The 21376-nt window shown below is 36.3% G+C and overlaps 1 protein-coding gene across 7 annotated transcripts in view; it reads right to left on the bottom strand.

The window, feature by feature from the left end:
- Window positions 1–2602: 2602 nt before the first annotated feature.
- The window catches only part of CAPS2 (calcyphosine 2), a 33156-nt gene continuing 14382 nt past the window's right edge, over window positions 2603–21376 (bottom strand). For 5 of the 7 annotated variants that reach the window (XM_050898499.1, XM_050898491.1, XM_050898510.1 and 2 more), the window contains 11 exons: window positions 20595–20662; window positions 18125–18244; window positions 16927–17001; window positions 14828–14923; window positions 14628–14721; window positions 12497–12612; window positions 9414–9490; window positions 7617–7771; window positions 6915–7034; window positions 5805–5901; window positions 2603–4637 (listed from right to left, as the gene is read on the bottom strand). In XM_050898499.1, coding sequence (XP_050754456.1) covers window positions 4462–4637; window positions 5805–5901; window positions 6915–7034; window positions 7617–7771; window positions 9414–9490; window positions 12497–12612; window positions 14628–14721; window positions 14828–14923; window positions 16927–17001; window positions 18125–18244; window positions 20595–20662 — 1194 coding nt within the window. In that variant the 3' untranslated portion in view covers window positions 2603–4461. The remainder of the gene's footprint in view (window positions 4638–5804; window positions 5902–6914; window positions 7035–7616; window positions 7772–9413; window positions 9491–12496; window positions 12613–14627; window positions 14722–14827; window positions 14924–16926; window positions 17002–18124; window positions 18245–20594; window positions 20663–21376) is intronic. The other 2 variants (XM_050898517.1, XM_050898527.1) reach the window with 2 other exon arrangements.

Genomic DNA, 21376 nt, shown 5'->3' with positions numbered 1-21376 from the left:
GGCTAAGAGAACAACCTCTCAGGTCTTTGTATCATTATTTCTGGTACTTGGAAGGAGTCTGCCAAAGAGGTTCTTTCAGACTACTCAAAAGGGCAGTTCGAAAGCAGTGTCAAGTTTCTACAGGGAGAATCCTCATTAGCAAGATACCGAGGCAGCACACCTTCTAAATACCATTTTTTCTACCTTTTCCAGAGTCTCTCAGGTTCTTCTCTTCTCCTAAAACTGGGAGGGGAAATGACAGCAAAAGGTCAGAAGACACAAGCTAAAAAATACACAAGCCAGCAAAAGATCCTAAAATCTTAAACCTCTTTCATGAGAATGCAGCCTGCAAAAAAATCAAACCACAAAGAAATGGCTGTTACTTTTCTTATTTTGAGGCTGCTTCTCTGGGGATGCTGGACACACAAAATTCTGCCGGTAGCAACAAACACAGAAGTTTCCATGCACAAATCCAATTAATTCCATCCAAACTGTAACACAAGTGAGGAAGAAAAAAGCCAGCATACAGGTACCCAGATACTATAAATTCCAGGTAAACACAACAGATGCTATAATAAACATTAAGAAATCTGTGATAAACAGATTTATTTTTTTTCTCCTGAAAGGTACTTTATCATCTTTAACCCTCTAGTTCCCCACAATCAAAAAGGGGTACAACAAAAGTATAGGAGCCACAAAAGAAAATATTTCATAGGGTCATCATGTAGGTACCATCTTACCACATTTCTTTCCTAAGTACCTTCCAGTTCAGTTAATATTTTGAAATGTTCTCTGTGGAAAAAAGAGCCTAAATAGGTCTGGAAGGAAATACTGCTTGCCTCTTTCATCACTGGAGATGCCTCATGATTACAACAGAGTCCTTCCAACTCAGCTTCTCAAAGACAAGGCAGTTAACAACATGAAAAGCAAGTACAGAATTATCTCAGTCTCTAAATTGCTGAGTATGAAGGAGAGGAATGATAAATTACTAGAGTAATATCCAGAAAAAAAAAGCATGTGATTTTCTACCCTCCCTTTTTCTGCCACAGAAACTTACCTGCTTTGTTTTTATATGGACTTAACAGACCAGCACATAAGAAACCAGTTCTAGGATTTCTCTTTTACTATCTAGAGATAGCATGCTCAAAAAACAAAACAAAACCAAACCAAAAACCAACCAACAAACCAAATGACCAAACCTAAAAAAACCCCACAAGACCAAAAAACCCCAAACCCCCCAAACCCCAAAACTAAACAGTGCCTCCACACAAACACGCAGTGGTAGATACATTTTTAATCTTTTTGTTTTTCTGGCCCCAAAGACCCACAGAATTTGATCAGCTGGCAGTGACTTATGGAAGAGGAATGATTTTGTGGGTGTGAATCAGTAAGAATACCTCCTCTCAGCAACAAAGCTATCCCAGGTGAGGATGCCATATTTCCATTAGCTGACAAAGTGAAGCTACTGAAGGTTGACACATATGCCTGTGTTGTGCTTTTTAAAAATGCTCTTAAACGTTCCAGCTAACATTGCCAGTGCATATTCATTTGATGAAGTGGTCATAGACCTTGAGAACGAGGAGTTACATCACTTCATTAATTTCCACTTGTCTTCTGGGAGCGTGTGCATCTAATAGGACAAAATATGTTTGCAGCATAATGCACTTCTGATATTCTCAGTTACAGCAGGCTGCTAAGACTTTTTAGCAGAAGTGTAAATCAGGGTGGTATGAAGACAACTAGTTTTATTAAGCTGTGAGTTTCAGGAAAGAAGCCAGGCAGCTTCTCTGAGAACACCACTTCTAAGAACACATCCTAATTCAGAAAACATGGGCAATTCTGAGAAAGGTAGCAAATGTAGAAAAAGTTTTGTCTGAAACACATTTAGAGGCAAGTAAACCCCAGTAGACACCTCCAGAAAGTTTTAAAGCTACAAAGCATTGATCAAAGACAAGGATTCAGGTTCATCAAATGTTTACAAGTAAATAAGAGCAAATCAGAATGCAATTAATCAGGGCATTGAGACCACTGTTAATGAAAAGAAAGACACCACAGACCCTGGTTTGAATACAGTTTCTATGTTTTTCTACTAACTGTAAGCATGGTGGGCCAGCCTTGGGTAGAAGTTGGTCTGAATTCTTTGTCACCATCTTAAGTTTAGACAACGAAAAACAGTGGGCAGATGGAAAGTGACTTTTGTGAACTCCATTAAAAATTCACCACAGATATCATACCTGATGTTTTGAGGCAGCCGCTGATGTGTAACTGACCTTGTAGTTAATAGAAATTATATACCTAGCAGGTTTCACATAATTACCAGAGTACCTACTTGTATTTTCAGGCAATTTCTGACCTTTAGAATTTATTGTAGATTACCCTGTTAAGGATCAGCCTTCAGATTAAGAAAAAAAAAAAATAATGCATGACTACCAAAGCTATGGAAATAATGTTCTTATAACAGCACCTCATTTTAGAACAAAATAAAGAACGCTTAATTTGCAGCAGATATGACCTATACAGCCTCTGCTGAAAAGCAGGCCCACTAAGGATACATCCACTTGTCATCAATTTTTCCATTCCATGGGATAATGTGGAATAATCTTCCTAAAAGCATTGCAAAAAAATTAAGCATTGCAAAAAGAAATACGTCAACACCTCATTTCACAATCACTTTCACATTTATTAAATTTAGCTACAATTTTATACATTGGTACAACTCTCCTAAGTGAACAAGTCTAAATAGAGCAGGCGATTCTTTGAAGAACTAATAAAAATGCCACTTGGTATTTTTCAGTTATTTGAACGGACACATTAACAAGCAGATCCCTGTAAAACCAGCTGAAGTTGCCCTTCGCAGAATCACCAATTCCAAGAACACTAGTTAACAAAATCTATCCAGCAAGAGAAATTCCAGCAGGAATGGGGAGTAAGAAAATCGTAATGAGCCACATCAGAATTCTTGCTTAGAATAAGCATTGACAGAATTTGCCTTTCGCTGTAAGCCAATACATACAGACTTTGGCAGCCCCAAAAGAACCCCCAAAATCCCTCATTTCAGGACTCAGAGCAGAAACTGCAGTTCTAGTTACAATTGAGGACAGGGTACAAACAATCAAAACATAACAATGCACAAGCTATTAGAACAAGAAAGTGCTATATCTAGAACAAACCAGTCAGCTACAGAGGGACCAAAGTCCCTCATTTCAGCGCTGCCCTTAAATTCCCATGAAATACAAACTCTGTCTCAGAGGAAGGTTCTGTTAACCACAGACTATAAATTCAAAACCAGGCAGACAAGCACAGAGGAAACGACTATATTTTAATTGCATAGGCTTAAGAAATGCAGTTCCACATACAGTTAATTTTGGTGACAGGTATATTGAAACCAAAGGCTAGCTATCTCTCTCTCTCTATAATTAATAATAATTTTTTTATTTCTTGACACTAAGAATTTTACAGAATTAACAAGATGTATTACATTGAAAAGCATATCTGGCTGAATATTTGAAGTAGCAAGGAATATTTTAATTCATGATTTAAATTTTGTTATGACGGGGTGGTTTTTTGTTTTGTGGGGTTTGTTTTTTTTTTTTTTTACACTTTTCTGTTTTATACTTTCAGAGTAGATAGGAAATGCTATATATCAGTTTGACAAAGGATATAATCGCTAAGTTTTAGTTAAAAAAAAAATCACAGCAATAGAAAGTAAAGAAACCAGGTATTTAAATACAAATTATTTGTTTTGAAAACCACTTAGCAAAATATAGGAAAGGAAGAAGTGCATTACAAAATATATGTGTGCTTATTAAAACCTTTGGGATTCAATGCTCAGCTTCGGATGCCTGACGAAGATGAAAAAGTAAGATCAGTCAAGATGGTCCACAGGCCAAAGGGCTAATGGGTGTGAACATCCCTGCACTTTCAGTACTGCAGACATCCTCAAAATTGGAAAAGGATGACCTGCTCTCTTTCAATCTAAGTACCAGCATAAGAAACAAGAAACGAGACAAAGAATGTTATAAGAATAAACATACTACTTTTACAAGAAGAAAACTCTGAAGATAAGCTACCACTGGTATTTATACAGTCGAATTTAAAGCTTTTTACAATGCATCATAAAACTAAATTTTCTCTTGCATATACCCCTTCATGTATTTTAGTATTCTAATTCCCTCTTATTTTAAAATAGGCCACTTTATTCTAATATCAAGTAAATGATGCTCTTTGGTATGGGGAACAGCCTTTATTATTTCCAATGAAAAGGAATGAACAGCATTTATATTAAAAAAGTGGTTAGCATAGCTCAACAGACACTCTAAGAAATTTGACATGTATTATTTTGAAAGCATCTAAAGTTTTCAGTCCCTGAAATCAGTTTAAGACACTAATTATGAAGTAATGCACATGAAGACTAAATCCTCCCTTATTTAGCTCACTCCTTGCTTAGAAAATGCCTCTTCTTCATTTTTGTCATCTTCCACTCTACATTCCCCAAGGGTTCCTTAATATCTTAACAAAATCATCATCATCCATGATTCCAATACTTAGTCCTTCATAGTAATCTTCGAACTCAGAATAGGACACTTCATTGGGGTCGCTGCAGGACTCTCCTAATGTTTCTAGAAATGACGATTTAATTTCTTCTTCTGTAGCTTTGCCTGTGAAAGTATATTTTTCCATTAAATACATTTTCAAGAACAGTGAATATATAGCATTTAATATACTTCAGGCAAGAAACTTTCAAATTTTAGCTTGCAAATATTTTTTTTTAATGAGATCAGGAAGATTTTTTTCTTCAAATGACTGCAAAAACTGAATAATGCATTTGTAAACTAAAATTTTGGTAATTCAGAAGTTATCTTATAATAAAGCATATGTTTAATGTAATACAAGTTCAAAGCTCTAGGAAAACCTGAAGATGCAAGTTTGCATTCAAAAAGTGTTCTGCAATTTATATGTGTGTTCTAGTGACTTAGTAAAGATTATACTCAAGATGATTTCACAGCACTGAGGGAAAAAAAAAGGAAAATAATATAGCATTGGAAAAAATTGCATGTGTAACATCCCTATACCACCATGTGTCTTCATGTGTTACCATTAAAATCACTGGCAATACAAAAAACATCCTCTCTTCTACAGGTAAAACAGAAAGGGTCAGGACACTAGGGAGACTTTCATCATGAGTAGTTTGGTACATGGAGATGTTATTTTAGAAACTGACATACAAATATTTACAGTCCTATTTTTTCAATGGCAGAGTTTAAACATCTTTGAGAATCCTGAAAAAATAATGAAGATACCAACATTTCCTCTGTAAAGGATGACAATCTTGTCCCAGAAATAAATGAAGAATTTATTCAGAAGGAACTTCAAGTGCCGAGTACATTCAGTGTCAGTTGGAAACCTTGCATAGTTTGGTGGAAAACAGTAATATGAAAAAGAGAGTATCCTCCTAAGTGGAAATTACTAATATATGTGTCACGGATAACTTGCACACCAAAGCTCAGAAACAACTGCTTAAATGTAGTCCTACACAGGTAGGGAAAGGAACTACTCTGCATGTATGCAGTATTTGCAGCTTGATAAAAAGCAAGTATTAAAATTGTGTATATGAACTCCATTACTATTTATAGTCATGTTCCAGATAGACACACTCTAGGTCATCACAGGGAAAAAAGTTCTCCTTAACAGCTCAAGTCTAAGCCAATATGAAAACAGTTTGTATTGGCAACCAGTTTCTGGATCTGGTATCTCTGCTAACAAGATGACTTCAGTAGTTACAGAATTTTTTTTTTTTTTTTTTTTTTTTGGTTCATGTGAATTACCTGCCAATACTAGAGGATGTTTCTTTGCACAGTAACATTTTCTGATATCTACCATAGGCACACTCCCAGTTTTGTTGAAATCTAGTTTCATATAAGCCTGTAAGGGAAAAAGAGTTTCATATAAGCATATAGGGGAAAAAGAAGTGGAAAGATGTAAAGATCAAACATACTTAACTACCTAGCACATATTTTTAGATCTTGTGCAATGGATTATGTCAACTTACCTATTTTATGTAAGGCACCAGATACCAGAAAATTATTCTAGATTATGGAGTTTCATGATTATTTTATCTCAACAGCTTTCACACCAAATGTGGTCCTCTCACCAACTCAAAAAAATTCGTCTTCTCTCCAAAATTTCTAGCTCCTCCTTAGAATCAGAAGTTAAGCTGCTTCCCTTCTGCCTCCTCCAATTACTAAAGATTCCCGTGTCATTCTGACGGAGACCTCAACACAGCCTCTTCAGCACTGCTAACAGTAGCTTCATTTTCATTTCAGTGAGAGTCAGACCCTCCACGATGAGAAGTATGAAAGTATATTGCATTTTTCTTGATTTTCATATGTAGTCACTACTTTATTGGCTAGTTTGTAATCAGTGTTTCATACTGCAAATGGTTCCACATTACATTATAGACATGTAACAAATGGCATTTCAAATATAAGAAGTCTCACAAATATAATGACTCTAATTGCAGGTCTAAAAGGAGGCAAGTATTATTGCCTCCTAATTCAGACACTGAGGCAAAAAAATGTGCACACAGATATAGTGATCTGCCAAAATAAGGAAACAGACTTCTGGAAGAGATAGTTTCAGGGTGCTACATGCTTTATACACTGGACTGAACTGTAAGAATAGCACACATATGCATAAACTCAAAATAATAAAGGAATTAATTCTAGAGTTTAAAATTAACTATTTCAACAATGGAACAGCACGCAGTCCTCTAATTTACATTTATTTTAATAAACTGATCTGAAAGTTTAAAAAGTCAATTACCAGATGCACAATTTAAGAGAAACAACAACAAAAAACCCAACCAGAACACGACGAATAACTCCAAAGTTAGACTGCAAAATATCCACACTTAGGATATCTGCAACAAAACTTACTTTTCTTACAAACGCTTTCCTATATTCATTCATTTCTCCAAATACGGCACGAGTAAATTCTCCATAGTCGACCTTATCACTCTTGCTATCATCAAGAACAAGCCATAAGGATTCAAAGTCCTGCAATTTAAAAATATTTTGCCAAAGTTCTTCACTATGTCCTAGAATAAAACAATTGCTATAATAGGACATTACAGTATTCTCACAAAAAAGCAACTTCCAAATCCAAACTGACTCAAAGATTTGTCAAAATAACGCAAGTCATCATCGGTCACTGATGACCATAAGTCACATTATTTGCAGTTCTGATAGCTGTGGGCTATTTTTAAAACATAATATATAAAACAAAGAAAAAAAGGTAAGTAAATAGCATCATCTAAATTCTTTTTAAAAGGCCAAAAAAGAAAAAAATGAATTGCAATCCCACTTGCTTCTTCATGATGTGAAAAGACTGCATGCTTTTAAATTTATTATTTTTTAAGGATTTCATAGAACTTAATGCAGAATTGCCAATATAACACGGGGGGGGGGGGGGGGGGGGGGGGGGGGGGGGGGGGGGGGGGGGGGGGGGGGGGGGGGGGGGGGGGGGGAGACACAAACTCGCAAAATCCGCTATTAAACTATAGATTAGGCAAAGAAAAGAAGTGATTCCATAAATTAAAGTAGGATAATACCCATGATTACAGTTTCAGCTAGACTTACCCCTTCAGGTATTTCCAAATGGAATACTTTTAGAGCTTCTTTAAAGGCTGCCTGAGAGAGAAAACCATTTCTGTTCTTGTCTACTTGTCGGAAATACTTTCCTAAGCCTGTTATAACCCGAACTCCTCTTTTACTTAGTGTCTCTCTAAGTATACCTGAGGATTTAGAGAAATAAAGGACACAGTGTTTACCCGAAGTTGGCCACTTGCTATGGAGCTGATAAAAAAGTAAACAAAACGACAACTACGTCTGATACTGCTGGTTAAAATGACACATCCACACATCCAGGCTCCCTTATCTTTGATGAGAGAATGTCAGTTCAAAATGAAACTATCAGTTACTTAACATTTGAGTAGAAATCATATAAAGCAGCAGCAACATCTAACAAAACTTTTAAAGAGATCACAGAAGGAAAGAAAGAATGGCTATTGCCCTCTACGTGCTCAGATTATAAAACCGCTTACTTCTGCTAGAACTGATTACATTCCATGATTCAACATACAAAGCAACTTAGGAACACTACTTTGGTAAGACAAACATTCCATTATGGGACACAGAGTTGCTCCTTCACTGTACAAACATGTTAAATACATGTGGAAACAAGAACAAATATAAGTAATTCTGCAAAATTGTTCCAAAATTATATGCAGAGAACTATTTCTATGGTAAAAATGACAGCCTTATCAAAATCTTTAGGTAGCAGGTTTACTTCAGGGATGTCTGAGTTTCTCAGCATACTCTGTTAACAGAAGTCATCTGCTATTATCATATTATATCTTCAAATTACTTGTATCTACAATTACAAAGCAAAATAGGGGGGAGTGTGAAAGAAGGAAGTTTTTTCCAGTGAAGCTCAAACTCAGATGTATGTTAAAAGATGTCTTAAAGCATATACACATAACCTTCTTCCAGGCCACACCAGCAAACCTTAGATGTAGCCAGATAATTGAGAAATCAATTTGTGTCTATTACGCGAGGGGAAAAAAATGGAATAACTAGAAGATTAAAAAACATCCCTAATTATTATTCCATCAATTTTTCTAAAAGTAAATGTCCAAGCAGATTTTAGTGACCAAAGAGTGCCTACTTAAAACAGGTTTAGCTAATGACAGTAAATAGTGGAGATTCTACAAGCTGGAAGCTGTTCAGTTCAACAGTTTTTGTCGACCACAGGTTACAAAGATAATACACAGCACTGCATAAACATCTTTCCATAATTTTAAACACAAAGCTATACCTTTGTCCTAAAGATTGTAGATAGGAACCTGGTAAAATTTATTTACATATTCCAGAATATACTACTCCATTATACTCACATATTTTAATAAGCATGATATTAAAGACTATCAAAAAAACAACTTATCAATGTACAGAAATAATGGCCAAAAGAAGTATCTAGCACAAAATTAACTGAAGAAATGAGATTGTGTTTGTACATTTTGCCAATAACTTTTTTAATTTAATGCCAGTTTAACATAGGATCAACGTTACGTTTCAGCATTTTTTCAGACATTATGTTGACACAGAGATTAACATTTTATTGATTACATTCACAATTATTCTGTACCGTCGCCACAGTCTTTAGCCAGATTGTTTATTTAAAGAAAGAGAGAGGAGAAGGTATTCCTATGATTGATTTATGCTGGTATCATATTCTAATAATATTCTGATAAATACCTAATTTTTGTTTAATTTCATTTATACAAATAAAATTTTTATAACATCACTATTGTTCTTTGCCTTGAGCTGTATAGAGATACAGAAATTAAAATTAAATGGGTTCTGGTAGACACAAACCTTGAATCTTCTTGAAAACTTTGCTGTCATCGACCACTTGCTTGGAACACTCTTGCTTGAATTCCGTAGAAGAAGCTCTAAAATAATAAAAATTAATGTTGATTGGTGAAATTACATGTAATATTACTGAATTCAAAACAGCTGTAGTAAAAAAAAATATTGAACTTTATATTTCTTATACTTCCCTTATAAGCATAGTATCCAATTGCTTGAGTTTGAGATCGCACTCACAGAAGTCCTTGCTGAACAGCTGCAGATGTGCAAAAATTCCTTTCTGACAATATTTCATTAGCAGCTCCTCTACTAATTCATTAATCATGGATAATTCCTCCTGTGCGTAAAATCTCCAGAAATTTATTTCAAGATAGTCCTAATCTTCAGCTCAGGCCACTGGAAGAGTTTGTTAAAGCAGCTACATGTAGTTACCAACAGGAAAATAACATGAAGTAGCTACAAATCTCTCTGTAGAAGAGAAATAGCAAGGGTGTAGACCAAAAGCTGGATCAGCATATCTTAGGTGTGATCTAGGAATTATGGTTAAACGTTGTGTTTTGTCTGGCAAGTTCCCTTCTGAGAAGGGCTTCCCAGAAGCCCCCATCAGAAATCATTATAAAAGTTAATAATAAAAAAAAAAAATACCGTGGAAGAACTTATTGGAAGGAAGGAAAGAGAAAAAAGAAAAAAAAGAGGTCCTGTAATTATTTTAATCAGACTAGGAAGGCAAAGGAAAAGCACTACTGTCAACTTTGAGCTGCCTGCTCACCAGTGCTTTGCCATGGAGTACTCCTCCTCCTGCTTTCTGAGGCCAAAGACTTACCTCTCTGCTGTCTATTAAGACTTTTCATCTCCCCTTTGGGTACCTCCCATTATGAAGTCCCTAAAAGCTTGCCTGTATCAAACCACCTAAACTGGAAAGTCAACAATCACCTACAGAGGACAGCGTACTCTCTCTAAAACATGTAAACCAAAAGATTCATGGCTTTTGATTCAGCTGCTCCTGAAAACCTGCAATAGACCTTTTGGACTGTACCTGAGCAGGATTCTCTGTGAGTACAGTAATGGAGGTAAGAGGACTCAATTCAAGAGTTTTGCACTAGAGAATACTGAGTTCAATAACAAGCCCATTCAGAAGAAAAAGATAAGACTTCACAATCTGAAGTTTAGTCACTAATGGAAAGAACACAGAGAGAGAGTTTAAAAAAGAAACAATCTGTTCCACCACAGGTAGCAGAAAATTCAAAATTATAACCCCGTGAGCAGGTCTTCTTTCTGGAGCCTTCAGAGACAACACTGGATCAACTCCAAATTTCACAGGTATATGATTAGCAACAAATGAAAGAAAAAGCTGTTTATCAGAATGATAGCCTTCTGAGATGTAAAATGTCTTACATAAGCTATCTGAAATTAAACTATATTGTGTTTTAGTTCATGGAAACCTTGCAGAGGGAACAATTAGCACTAAGCATCATACAACTATGTATTTCTATAAACAATTACATTTGAATTTACTGTTTTATGTACTGTTAGCTCACTATGGCTCCTTTGCAAAGCTTTCAGTGTAAAGGGACCTTAAAGTGAGTATTACCATAACTGAGAACAAGCTTCATGTGTCTAAACGCTTGCAGAAAGAAAAATAATAGTTACTTAAGTTGTGCTAACAGAAGTAGTCTTTAGGTACTGAACGTATTTAATTGAGATTCTGTTACTGCTGTTCCTAGTCGAGAAGGGATTGAACCATTTGATGTATGAGGAGAGGCTGGGAGAGCTGGAACTGTTTAGCCTGGAGAAGAGAAAGCTCGATGGATCTTATCAGTGCATATAAGTACCTGACAGGAGGGAGCAAAGACGACTGAGACAGGCTCTGCTCGGCGGAGCCCAGTGACACGACAAGAGGCAATGGGTACAAACTGAAACACAGGACATTCCCTCTGAACATTAGGAAACACTTTTGTACTGTGAGGGTGACTGAACACTGGAATAGGCTGCCCACAGAGCTTGCAGCATCTCCATCCTTGGAGATATTAAAAAAAACAACTGAATGCAGCCCTGAGCAACATGCTGTAGTAAACTATGCTCTGAGCAGCGGGGGTGGACTAGAGACCCTCTTGAGGTCCCTTTCTATGATTCAATGATTTTATGAAAATTTCTACCTTGTAACATTTGCTATCCGCTAACACTCCTTACCAAAAATTTGAGTAATCCAGCTCTGACTATATTTCCAACACTTCTGTGTTCAGGCAACACAGCAGTGCAATAAGTTTTATACCAATATTTTATTTGTGCTAAGAACCAGTATACTCACAATAAAAGCCAGAAACCCCAGAGAAAGATGCTTCATTCCCTAGACAGTTTACTTCTGTATAGATATCGAGATGAGAATATTACCTTCAAAAATAACACATACTCAATGATTAACCATTCACCTAACCATCTGAAAAAGTTCTAAGAAATTCCCATCTTTCAGACTATGGAACAACATAATTTACTAAAACCTATTTTGAAAGAGTAAGCGCAGAAATCCTGTCCCAGTGCCTGAAGTCTTCAACATGTAGCAATAGCTGGAAGAATGAAGGGATAGGAAGAGGAAGGAAAAAGAAAATGAAAAAGAAAAAACAGAGAGAGAAACCTTCAATCCTTCCCTTGCCTGTGTTCAAACACTTGCGTTATCATGACTCATACAAGCTTTTAACATAAGCTTCACAAAAGATTCAATAATAATAATAATAATGTTGATCACAAAAAAAAGCATTTTTCCCTAAACATAGTATTTTAGTTCATCATGTAAGAAAAGTTTCAGTATATGATTTGTATATAAAAAAATCTGACTTCCAACAAAGCAAATAAGACAGTTTCATAATTTAATTAATTCTTATTTTAAAATTACTCCTTATCATTCTAGAAAGTTACTGAATTACAGAACATCCACTAACATCTATTACTAATTTCTTCTAACAACAGCCTAAATACAGATTTATTTTTTTTTTTTAGCAGTATAAGTAATGAGATGTTAGAAGCTCTTATTAAAAAAATCTTTTTTGCTTAAGGAAGGAAAGGTAACTTGAAAAACAGTTAGCTGCACTTACTTTAGAAAATCCATAGCTGCTTCATCAATACTTATCACACGAATGGTGAGAACTGGGTTCTGCTTAACGCTTTCTGGAAGGTTATGATCAGCACTTCGGAAAGTTAGGTTAGCTCCCTGTTAGTAAAGCATATAATGATTTACAAATAGGTTGTGTATTTTGTAAAATACATTCTGCAAGACTTTCAAGTGATTGTTAAAAGCCTTGGTATGAAATGATGAAAAGGTGTAGCTAAGGTCAGTTAACCTTCTTAACAGAGCCTTTCTAGTACTAAATAAAAACAGCTTCAGGCTCCGAGATGATACATTATCCTCTACATGGAGGTTTGTCTAGTAAGAGGGCCTACTGCTGCCTAATCTACAGCTGAGAAACATAAGACTACAGATTGTTGTTCCCTCAGCCAGGCACTACTTCTCAATTTTTCTTCTCCCTTCATCCTTACAGGATCCAAAACTCACTGGACCACAGAAGAGAGTCACAGAAGGTGCCATATTGATTCCATGAGAGCAAAGTTCTCTCAGACTAGAGAAACCCTCCACAGTTATTTTCAATAACCTAAAATCATACTTGAGATAAACAAACAACTAGAGTAGCCTTCCCAAAGTTCAAATCATTCCCGCGATGTTTAACTATAAAGTTATTCTTTAAAACTGCTAGATTTCACTAATAAATATTGAATAAAAATACATTATTAGCAGCATAGAGTTCTATTACCCAGTATAGTCTCTTCTGACTATTACAAATTCCCCTTCCCTCTAAGTTGGGGATAGAGGACAAACCTCATGTATTCTGCAAAGTTAAAGATGCTTTTTGGTTTGGGAGAAGAAGGAAGGGGAGAGAAAGAAAAGCAGCAAACTAAAAGCAAAGAATGCTGAGAGGAATCAAAAAAAGCAGTAGATCTAACTGTAATATCCATGCAGGCTTGGGTTATAAAGCCTCCAAAACTCATAAATTAGGAAGGAGACAGAGACACTGTTATTGTGCAAGTGTCTCAACCATTTGGACTTCGTGAGAGATTTGTATATCTTAATGTCAGCCCAGAAACCCAGTTTGCAGATATGGAGATTCACAGATACGACATCATTCCAAAGAGTTATCAAACTTGGTAGCAGTATATTTTCTGGATGGCTTTAAGACACATCTTTATTCAGAACACATTTACATCTGCAGGTTGCAAAGACACACATGACAACAACAGCAAAAAAATCTCTAAAAAATAGCTTCAACCTCCATATCATAAAGTCATCTATTTCATCTTGGAAACTCTTATATTGTAGCCACATGTAAACAGTTAGGATTAGGCAGATGATTAGACAAAACACTAAAAACTAAATGTTGTCTTCTTTTACTTTCAATACTTCATTCAAACACTGGTTTTGCTCTAAACTTAAAATTTGCAGGACGATGTGAAGAACTCTGTGAAAACACTCTGTACTTGAAAAATTGCTCAAGCATTTATAAACCAGCAACACTTAACCCAGTACAGAAGTACAGCAGTACAAAAGATGCAATATGATTTATATGATGATTTAGTCATCATTATATAAAATCATCACATATAAAATCATTAGTCATCATATATAAAATAATTTATATGATTTTATGATGATTTAGTCATCAGATTAGCTGGTAGATGAAGTTTACCATTGTTTCAAAAGCTCTCTCTAAACAGCTGGTGGTAAACATTTTCAAACTTTAGGTTAAAAGCAATTAACCTGCAATTTCCTCATGTTTAAAAAAAGTATTTAATCATCACCTCGTGTCAAAAATGCCAGCAGACCTTGCAAAGATCATTAATTTTTAACAAGTACTTTGGTCTACTTCATCTTCAGGACTCTCCTTCCCGAGTTGTTCATTTTGCCTACAAAAAGGTCTACACTGTCTGCAGTCTTGTGCCCTCTAGTGGGAAAATTGCAAGCTACAGCTTAATCTGAATCCAAAAATGGAATCTCTAAAACGTGGGACAGCAAAATAATCCAGACTCCTGAAAATATTTAATTCGAAAACGTTACTGAAGGGAAAAACTTCTGGTCTTCCCTGAAAGTTGGATCATAATTTTCAACTCGAATATCTAAATATTACTTCCAAATCACCAACAAAACTGCCTTACATACAGCAGAAGAATACTTACAACATGGAAGTCACTAAGATCATAAGCTTTTCCCTTCCTTTGTCCACGTTGATGTTGATAAACTCCCTTCTGAATGAAAGGTAAGGCATTTGTTCTATGAAATAATTCAAAACTGCTATTAAAATGATTACATTTATTTAAGTTTCTTAGATACAGTGGAAGATCTTTTCTAAAACCTTTTGAAAAGTAATTTATCCTACCTATTTTTTCCAAACTGTCGAAATTCATACACAGTAAGGGATCTGTCACATGCAAAAAAAAATCCAATCAACTCTCTACAAGCATCGCGACCATTTCTAGAAGGAAAATTGAAGAGCACCTTTATGGTTTTGCATCTATATAAATCCAATTCAACCCAAACATAAATAACATTTATTTTGGAATATGCATTTTACTTCCAATGTTGCACATTGCACAATCTTTTTCTTTAAAAGAGGTATCTGACTATTTTCTCTACAAAACCATGGAATTCAGCTTCTGGATTTGGACACATTTTAATGCAATATTCCATTCTCTGTAATGTTAAAAAACACTTTTCAAGGCTTCATGTTTTAGTATACCAATGTAATTTTTACTCATTAACTAAAGGATTACTCACACCAGGACTACTGCATTCATTATGGTGTATGAAGCTGTGGTGGGTTGACCCTGGCTGGATGCCAGGTGCCCACCAAAGCTGCTCTATCACTCCCCTCCTCAGCTGGACAGGGGAGAGAAAATAAAACGAAAGGCTCGTGGGTCAAGATAAGGACAGGGAGAGATCACTCAGCAATTACCGTCACGGGCAAAACAGACTCGACTTGGGGAAAAATTAGTTTAATTTATTACCAATCAAATCAGAATAGGATAACGAGAAATAAAACCAAATCTTAAAAACACCTTCCCCCCACCCCTCCCTTCTTCCCAGGCTTAACTTTACTCCTGATTTCTCTACCTCCTCCCCTGTAGCAGCACAGGGGGACAGGGAATGGGGGTTGCGGTCAGTTCATCCCACGTTGTCTCTGCTGGTCCTTCCTCCTCAGGGGGAAGACTCCTCACACTCTTCCCCTGCTCCAGCATGGGGTCCCTCCCATGGGAGACAGTCCTCCATGAACTTCTCCAACATGAGTTCTTCCCACAGGCTACAGTTCTTCACGAACTGCTCCAGCATGGGTCCCTTCCACAGGGTGCAGTCCTTCAGGAACAGACTGCTCCAGCGTGGGTCCCCCATGGGGTCACAGGCCCTGCCAGCAAACCTGCTCCAGCATGGGCTTCCCATGGGGTCACAGCCTCCTTCGGGCATCCACCTGCTCCAGCATGGTCCTCCACAGGCTGCAGGTCGATATCTGCTCCACCGTTAACCTCCATGGGCTGCAGGGTGACAGCCTGTCTCACCATGGTCTTCACCACGGGCTGCAGGGGAATCTCTGATCTGGCACCTGGAGCACCTCCTCCCCCTCCTTCTTCACTGACCTTGGTGTCTGCAGAGTTGTTGCTCTCACATATTCTCACTCCTCTCTCCAGCTGCGATTGCTGCTGCGCAGTAACTTTTTTCCCTTCTTAAATATGTTATCCCAGAGGCGCTACCGCCGTCGCTAACGAGCTCAGCCTTGGCCAGCAGCAGGTCCATCTTGGAGGTGGCTGGCATTGGCTCTATCGGACACAGGGGAAGCTTCTAGCAGCTTCTCAAAGAAGCCACCCCTGTAGCCCCACCGCCGCTACCAAAACCTTGCCACACAAACCCAATACAGACGCTATGGTATATGAAGCTATGTGGCTGAATCCTCAGCTATGTCTAACAAGTATACAGCTCACTGCTTCAGAAAAGCGCTACTTTCAGAGCTGAAGAATATGGTTATGTCACTGCTACTCAATTCAGAACAGTTTCAAAGATGCCCTAAAACTGCAAGTTTAATATGTAAGGAGCTACAAACAAGACACAAAGCCATCCTTTCCATCCACGGTGGTTGCCACATACTAAGACAAGACTAAAGTAATTTTTCATCAGCTGAGGTGCAATAGCTAAGAGCACTATTTTACACAGCCCCTGTGCTAACTGTCGTGCACAGAGCTACGGGTATGATGGTAACGTAACGTTACTTACGCATCTTAACACTATACAATGGGACTGTAAAGCCACTATCCATCAGCCATGTCAAAATTTGTATTATACATGTATGCATATATATACCTACACAGCACATACTTTTTTCTAAACATAGGGAACAGAAAGGTTCAGTATAATTAATTATTTCAAGAGGGTACAGATCATAATTCATTAATTCATAGAATTGAAAAGCTTCACAAAATTTATGATTACCTCGATATAATCCTACTGTCAAAGCGTAGCTTGTTAGAGAGCATGTTTTCAGTTAATCCTGATTTGGTCCTTATTCTGTGAAAATAATGCAGCATGTTAATGATACCTATACGCTCACGGAGAAATGTTACATAAAAATGAACTGTTTCAAAACAGCAAAAAATGTGAAATACGGTATCCTTGGCAACTGGCTGAGGAGATGATCCCTCATAGTTGAATTAGAAAGAACTCAGAGTTGTAATGTGGAAGGTGATCTGTAATTATATCATATGAAAGTACATTCACAGAAGGCATAGATATGAATGGGATATTTTGTTTACATACACTTATATCAAGAATTAAACCTCTACCACTCACCATGCTTCCACCAATCAATGTGTTTTCTTCCAAAAATACCCAGGTTGGGGCTTCTTTACCCACCTAGATATTTTATATTGCCCATATTACTAGTTTCAGAAACAGAGATTTGTCTATGTGATGGGCATAAGAGATTGAGACTGGTTTTGTTGGCCCCCCCCCTTTCTTTTTTTTAAGACAAAGAAAACATTTGTTGAGAAAGACTTTAGAGCAGGATGTTAAAATGCCTAAAGCATAGATGTTTGCCTGCATGTTGAGAAAGATTAACAGAACAAAACTCAGACCTGCAGATTCATTTAATTTTATGGATCACAATGTTTTCTCAGTTTTACTTAAGCCCTTGGAGTTACTATTTCAATGTTCACAGGCCAGGAATGACACTTAAATGCCAATGTGATTAATTATTGCAGCAGAAATCAAAACATGAAAGTATGATTATATTGTGAAGCTCTCCATTAGCATTTACGGATGCATACTTATGCAATTTTACACACCTCCGGATAGGAATCTCTAAAAGGATATGACAAGATTGCAAGCATTCAACAGCTCAGAAAAGGCTGGCAAAACTCTGATGAACAATATCAATATAAGCTCAAGAATGTTCTCCTAGGGTTTATAAATTCTATGAATCAATCATTACACACAGAGAATCCACATACAAAAGGTCCCACTAGGCAATTATAAGCATGGGGAGGCTACAAAAAAGGCTTCACATGAAGCTGGTGGATCCAAGCCAGAAATAAAACATCTGGAAAGCAAACAGACTTCGCAGAGCCCAAAATAATAAAAAATACAGCAGAAAATGTATTTCTAAAAAAAATGACCGCTAGAGAAAACTTACTTCGTTTCATGCAGTGTTCTTTTTCTAAAACGCATTGGTGCTGTCCCAAGTCCCAGAAGTCCATGAGCTTCCTTGTAAACATCAGCCTGCGTGGATTGCTCTGAGTCACTTATAACAGATCTGAACAAGAAGAGCAGGGAGAAGCCCTCTGATTATCAGTAAGTTTGAATTTCAGATCTTACATATTCTTACTCAGGAAAGAAAACACCCAAGAATAACACAGCAATAAAATCTTGGAGTTATCCATTAAGCTTGCATAAATTTGTGGGCTTTTTTTTGTTTGTTTTTACAAATTCTGAAGTCTATTACTCAAAATCAAATATTTGCAATAATATCCTGGTAGTGTACTACTACGTAGTAACTTTACATGTATATACGTATTATTTTAAGTATATTTTATATATGTATATATAAAATAAATCTTAGGATTACAAAGGGTTTGGGTTTTTTTCCTCATTTCCACTAATTCTGTAAAACTTCCATCATTGAATTTCTTTATCCATGGCTCCCTCCAAAAATCAGTGAAAACAGTTACCAGTACTGGCCAGCAACATCATCCAACAAAAACATTGGCACTTCTTCTCCCAAAGCACTGACTACAGAGCCCATAGTATCTCAAAGTCCCATCAATCAGACAAGAAATAGATGAACTGCTTTCCAAACATTTTGATATTCTCTTTATCAGTTTAACAAGTAAACAAAAGAAGAGACCCTTTAAAAATACATTAGATTCTTTTTATGTTATTGAAATGGTTCATAACCAGAAGGAAAAAATATTTTGCATGGCTAATGTAGTTTTATAAACTTGCTCTCTGATCTATGCATATCCATCTTTGCACACATCAGTTACACTGATTTAACTGCAAGATTGGCTCTACTAAGAAAAAAAATCAAAACAAAATCAAAACACCTTTGTGTTTCCTTTAATAGATTTTTTTTAATGCAACAGTTTTGAACTAATCTTCCCCGATAAACATCCTGCTCTCTGATACCAATTTGTTTGGCAGTACTGGCACAGTTATATTTGGAACATAAACAGAGAGATTTTTTAAATTAAAAGTTCATCCTGATGCAGCTGCAGCACTACTGAATATTGTTTTGACATTGTCAACAGAAGAGTTCAGAGGAGAAGGAATACATGGAAAAAAAATAAGGCAAAGCAACTGAAGGAGGTTAAACACAGAATGAACATCCGTGATCCAAGATGCACAAATGTGTATGTTTAATCCAACATCAGTAGGACTGAAAGACTTCAATACAACCAGCGCATTTTTAAGAAAATTTCTGTAATCATCTGCTTTACCTACATCTTTCTAGAGATATGACATGGGACAAGCATTTCGTTGAAAACTGGGGATTTCTGCACTGAACACTTCTGTATTTTTAATCCTGCTACAAGGACACTTGGAGTTTAACACTGTATTTCATGACAATCTTGTTTCCTTCATGCAACGTTCTTGACATCTCAGCTTTTAAATAGTGTAAAAGCATTAACAGACTCTTAAACAATATAGGTCATTTAAACTGCAGTTGGAACAGAAACAAAGAAAAAATAAAATGGTGAAGTGCAACAACATTTCAACCTCAAAGTCTTCAGATCTGATGGGCTATAATACCAGTACAGGTGACTACAGAGATTGTAAACCAAGCACAGAATGCAACATACTGTAGACCTACCCACAGATAATTTTTAGCAAGTGTAAGGTAACATGAAACTATATTAACATAGCTTGCACCATCCTATATTACCATAACCAGACAACTTGGATGAAGCCCTGAATTATTAAAGCATGCTTAAAAATGAGAACAAGTTTATGGGAATAATAGTAAGGAAAGATGTTTTTACTATACTGGTCTTTACCTGTAAGTTACTTTTTTTTCCCCTTAACATATAAAGGGATCTTTCTACATAGAAGCAATGCTTTCTCAGAGCTAAAGGGATAGCAATGAAGTTAGGAGAGCCTTCCTGTACAAATTTGATCAACTTTATTCATCGTTGTGCCTTTTTTTCCCTACCTGCCCAACATTCATATAATACTCCTTTACTCCTGAGGGATGTTGTGTCAATATTAATAAAAGAATATTAATAAAGCTAAGATTCTTAGAAAAGACAATAAATACTGAAGAAGTGTAATTTGTAACAGCAGGCATTCATATATTTTGCTGAGGTGCAAGAGGGTTATTTCTGAGAACTAGTGCTATTGTAAAGCCCTTAAATTAGGTTCAAGTATAAAATTAAAGTTTTTTCTCAGAAAAAAAACCAAACTTACACATAGCACTTTAAACCTATCTTTTAAGTTAAATTAAAAAGACTTTTCATTTAAAGAATTTTTGCAAATAACAACACTACATAAGACTGCATAAGACTTGGAACGAGATGATCAAAACACCTCTTAGGCAAGAAAAGCCACACACAGATCTAAATCCTTCTGCAGGGAAAACTGAAATTTTATATTACAAATTCACTTACCTAGATAATTGATCCACCATCACTTGTTCTACTACAGCCTGTTTTCTCCTCTCTGCAGCAACATCCTCCTGAAATGAAAAACTGACTGAGAGCAAATGAAATATATAACACCAGACACTTCAAATAATAAATTACCCTTTAAGATAGCATTCAGAGGTCACAATCTTACCAATGTCACAATTAATTTTTTTCCATCTTTTAAAAAGAGTTGTATTTGCATAACAAATACACAAATAATATTCTCTGCTACACACTCAAATTGTCTATGCATATTAGTTGTCAATAAACATAAGAATTCTAGTATTTCTGTTGACAGACAGCATCCTTATCTCTGTATTGTTTCCAGTAAATTCTGTAAGTACAATAGAGCCTGAGGAAACTCACACTATTCCAGATTTCATGGTTGACACAGATTCCAACTCAGAGAATAAAATTTACCTCCAGCAATATTTAGTCAAAAAAATTCTTTTAAGACTTAGTCTCGATGCACAATTTTTATTTGCTGCATGCCACAATAATTTTCTGCTGAGACAGGCCAATCTGAAAAACCTTTCAGGAAAGATTATCCTAAGGGGGAAGGGGATTTAACATGATCTTATTATTATTTTTATCAGAGTAACACTGAACCATAACCTTGTGCCATTCACTGTAAAATGCTCAGGTGTTGATCCTCATTTGTTTCATAGAAAGAGAAAACAAAGCACAAGAGGATGCCCCAGGAGAGCATGGAGACCACTGGCAACAACCAGGCCCCAGCATCTCTCTTTTTATCTTCCAGATTT

Source organism: Gymnogyps californianus, chromosome 1, assembly GCF_018139145.2.
Source record: "Gymnogyps californianus isolate 813 chromosome 1, ASM1813914v2, whole genome shotgun sequence".
Taxonomy (NCBI): Eukaryota; Metazoa; Chordata; class Aves; order Accipitriformes; family Cathartidae; genus Gymnogyps; species Gymnogyps californianus.
The sequence above is the reverse complement of the archived record's forward strand: the minus strand, read 5'-3'. Positions and strand labels throughout refer to the sequence as shown.